The 4495-nt window shown below is 48.2% G+C and overlaps 1 protein-coding gene across 1 annotated transcript in view; it reads left to right on the top strand.

The window, feature by feature from the left end:
* Positions 1-910: 910 nt before the first annotated feature.
* The window catches only part of SRP68 (signal recognition particle 68kDa), a 61617-nt gene continuing 58032 nt past the window's right edge, over positions 911-4495 (top strand). Inside the window, 2 exon segments of the mRNA XM_011933088.1 lie at positions 911-1292; positions 3422-3488. Of these exon segments, the coding sequence (XP_011788478.1) occupies positions 1088-1292; positions 3422-3488 (272 nt within the window). The 5' untranslated portion in view covers positions 911-1087.

The following is a 4495-nucleotide window of genomic DNA, read 5'->3' as shown; positions in this document are numbered from 1 at the left end:
GTAATCCCAGCACATTGGGAGGCCAAGGCAGGTAGATCACCTGAGTTCAAGACCAGCCTGGCCAACATGGTGAAACCCCGTCTCCACTAAAAATACAAAAATTAGCCGGGCGTGGTGGCAGGCGCCTGTAATCCCAGTTACTCGGGAGGCTGAGGCAGGAGAATGGTTTGAACCCGGGAGGCAGAGGTTGCAGTGAGCTCAGATCAAGCCATTGCACTCCAGCTTGGGCAACAAGAGCGAAATTCCGTCTCAAAACACAACAACAACAAAAACAAAAACTTGTCATTTAATCTTCATAACAACCACTTAAATTGGTTATCCCCATTTCACAAATGAAGGAACAGGCTTACAGGGAGATTAAGTTACTTGCCCAACATCTCCCTGCCGCTAATGACGGAGCAGATACTGGAATCCCAGGTCTCAGAGTATAGAATTTTGCAGAGCAAAAATTCATATTTTCCCATGTCTCAACACTTCTCCCTCTTTGGACTGAGGGCCCCAAAATGCAGGGGTCCACAGTCCCAAGCGGTCTGAGAAAGTGCGTCTGCTTACTTAGGACACCGTCTGCTGACTGCTCAGCGCTTCCTCCGGCTTGGCTTTCTCGTGGTCAGCCTCAGGGGAAAGGGCAGGCAGAGGCGGGTCCCTTACGGACGGGGTGTTCTGTTCCGGTAGGGAGAACCCTATCTCTCGAGTCCCTGGGGATGCAGACACCCCGAAATCCAGTGGCTTTGGTCTCCTGCTTTCTGCTGGGCAGGACGTGAGCCAGATTCCCAGTCCAGGATACAGGACGTGGGGTCCACCTCCGGTTCTCCGCCCTTGGTGGGTGAGAGGTGGGAATACCCCTGAGATCTCAGCAGCCACGGTCTCACTGCAGCCTCAAGTCCCCACCTAGCCCGCCACAATTCCGGACCCGGGATGCCAGGATCCCTCGCGCAGGCGCGCTCCAGCATATGGTTCCCCGCTGCAAGAGCCGACCGCAGCAGAGTCCGCCGCTATCCCATCAGCCCGGCCAGGCAGGTCCAGCTCTCACCCGCCCGGGTCGTTCCCGCCTCTCCTATCCCGTCTTGCTCTGCGGCGCGGGGGCAAGATGGCTGCTGAGAAGCAGGTCCCTGGCGGCGGCGGCGGCGGCGGCGGCGGCGGCGGCGGCGGCGGCGGCGGCGGCGGCGGCGGCAGTGGCAGCGGCGGTAGCGGCGGTGGACGTGGTGCCGGAGGGGAGGAAAATAAAGAAAACGAACGCGCTTCGGCCGGATCGAAGGCAAACAAAGAATTTGGGGATAGCCTGAGTTTGGAGAGTATCCTAGAGTAATCGGGCCTAACTCGCAATGACTACGTGTCGATCTGGAGGACTAGGGGCGGGAGAGGTGGCGGGTCCTGGCAGGAGAGGCCGAGGATTGCAGTTTTTCTCGCCCTTACTTTTTGGTGCTCAGAATTCCGGGGGATCTGTCTCTCAACTAGTCTTTCCTAGTGTTCTTCTCGCCCTCCTGGCTACGTCCTTTTCTTCCAGTGGCACTGGGATATCAAGCAGGTTTCCCCTGGTGCCCCGCAGTTGTCCAGTTGGAGGGCTTGTGACCAGGTGACACTTTGAGCACCTTGCTTTGGCACCTGGAACTGGGGTGAGGAAACTGCAGTCTTGACATTCCGCTTAATACTTTTTTTTTTTTTTAAGAGTTTCACTCTGTCATCCAGGCTGGAGTGAAGTGGCTCAATTTTGGCTCACTGCAACCTCCGCCTCCCGGGTTCAAGTGAGTCTCCTGCCTCAGCCTCCTGAGTAGCTGGGATTACAGGCATGTGCCACCACGCCTGGCTAATTTTTGCATTTTTAGTAGAGATGGGGTTTCACTATGTAGGTCAGACTGGTCTCAAACTCCTGACCTCGTGATCTGCCCGCCTCAGCCTCCCAAAGTGCTGGGATTACAGGCGTGAGCCACCGCGCCCGACCTCCTTAGTACTCTTGTCTGACAGTCGTGGTAGACTGAGTAGTAAAACCTACAGCTTGATACTTTGAAAGTGGAGGTAAAGATTGACTCCCAGGAAAAGCTTGTTGCCCATTTTAATTGTAAGTTACCGTAGTTAATATCGTTTGTCCCCTTGTCATTTTTTAATGATCGGTCTGTAGGCATTTTATCTTGCTGGCAGTCATTCATATAAGCTGGAGGAATCGGTTTCTAATTTTCCTCAGTGTGTATCTCAGCCGAGTGCTTGTGGTACTAGTTTGTGACCTTTTGAAATGAATAACAAATGGAGAAAATGTAGGCGAGTTTCTGAAATTCAACTTGACATCTTAATGGACTTAAAGTTTTCAGGGGTTTGGAGTGAAGTTTTTTGAATTAGTGGTAATAGTTCCAAGTAGACGTTAGCAAGCCCTGATTTTACTGAGACCTTTATATTTCTTTGTCCCTTTTTAGTCATTGAAAGAGTCCTTTTAGTGTTCACTATTTTAAAATATGTCTCTAGAGAAGCGTTGAGGAAACATTAAGAGAAAACTATACTTATATAGGTGAAGGTCATTGGACTTTATAAAGTTTAGTGCATATTCTTAAATATTTTAAGATTATTAAAAGGAGAATTTGGTCAGTCGTTCTTCTTTTAAAAGAAAAACCTTAATACTTTTATGCAAACTGTGGCCTAGCTTGGTTGACATGTGCTAATCATAGACTCTCTAAGCATCACAGCTGTTAAGGAAAGTTAGATTTGGCAGGTATTGAAGATTTTGCAAATGGAGCCTTAGTACACGTCACTTATAATCTGAATCTGTTTGAATGAATAAAATGTGGGGTCCAGGTGTAAACTGGTGTGAAGCACCCCAATTATAGTCAGCATTTAGAATCCATCAGCTTAATTTAAACTGGATTTTGGCAGTTTTCAGTGGCCAGTAGTGCCCTCCTTTTTTAGTTTGAAAGTAGTAACAGTTCAGGCGATCAATTTTTCTGCCCTGTCCTATGACAAGATAGATATTAAAAATGGTTACAGAAGATCTCACTAGTGTACTAAATATTTCACAAATTTGTGTGTATGTGAGAGTGTGTGAGAGTGAGTCTCGCTCTGTCACCCAGGCTGGAGTGCAGTGGTGCTATCTTAGCTCACTGCAACGTCTGCCTCCCAGGTTCAAGTGACTCTCCTGTCTCAGCCTCCCGAGTAGCTGGGATTACAGGCACTCGCCACTGCCCCGGCTAATTTTTTGTGTTTTTAGTAGCGATGGGGTTTCACCATGCTGGCAGGCTGGTCTTGAACTTCTGACCTCAGGTGATCCACCTGCCTCGGCCTCCCAAAGTACTGGGATTACAGGCATGAGCCACTGCACCTGGCTGTATTTCACAAATGTTTAATGTGTTGTGGTTTGACACAGATACAGACTGATGGTATAGGTCTTGATTTGTTTGGGTTCTTGCCATCATAAGATTTTCCTTAATCTCGACTCTAGTTCTTCAGATTATTAAGGAATCTCAGCAGCAGCATGGTTTACGGCATGGAGATTTTCAGAGGTACAGGTTAGTATCACATACAAGATGTTTGGAAATCATCGTGGGACTTGCTTTGCTTTTGTTAACATCCTGTTTACTTTGCTATACCAGAAAATATACTAGAAAGTCTAGAGCATTGTGGGTTTTGTGTGTGTGTGTGTGTTTGTTTGTTTGTTTTTGAGATGGAGTCTTGCTCTGTTGCCAGACTGGAATGCAGTGGCTCAGTCTTGTCTCGCTGCAACCTCTGCCTCGTGGGTTCCAGTGATTCTCCTGCCTCAGCCTCCCGAGTAGCTGGGTTTTTTGTTTTTTTTTTTTAAGATGGAGTCTCACTCTGTCACCTAGGCTGGAGTGCAGTGGTGCGCTCCTGGCTCACTGCAGCCCCTGCCTCCCGGGTTCAGGTGATTCTCCTGCTTCTGCCTCCCGAGTACCTGGGATTACAGGCATGTGCCACCATGCCTGGCTAATTTTTGTATTTTTAGCAGAGGTGGGGTTTCGCCATGTTGGCCAGGCTGGTCTCGAACTCCTGATCTCAGGTAATCCACCTGCCTCAGCGTCCCAAAGTGCTGAGATTACAGGCGTGAGTCACTGCACCTGGCCTAGCATTGAGTTTATATTATGTATAAACTCATAATATATGTAATTTTTTAATTTAAAATTTTGTTTTATTAAAATATATTATGAACTCATATTATGTATAAACTCAAATATATGTAATTTTTTAATTTAAAATTTTATGAATAGGCCGGATGCGGTGGCTCTGCCTGCTGGGCTCACACCTTGAGCCCAGCAGGCGGAGGTTGCAGTGAGTCAAGATCGCGCCACTGTACTCCAGCCTGGGTGACGGAGCGAGACTGCATCTCAAAAAAAAAAAAAAAATTTATGAATGAAGAACCAAACTTTCTTTTTTCTTTTTTTTTTTTGAGACAGTCTCGCTGTGTTGCCTAGGCTGGAATGCAGTGGCATGATCTCGGCTCACTGCAACCTCTGCCTCCCAGGTTCAAGTGATTCTCCTGCCTCAGTCTCCCAGTAGCTGG

The sequence above is a fragment of the Colobus angolensis genome, unplaced genomic scaffold, assembly GCF_000951035.1.
Source record: "Colobus angolensis palliatus isolate OR3802 unplaced genomic scaffold, Cang.pa_1.0 Scaffold1, whole genome shotgun sequence".
NCBI classification, from domain to species: domain Eukaryota; kingdom Metazoa; phylum Chordata; class Mammalia; order Primates; family Cercopithecidae; genus Colobus; species Colobus angolensis.
This window is presented reverse-complemented; position numbering and strand designations above follow the sequence as displayed.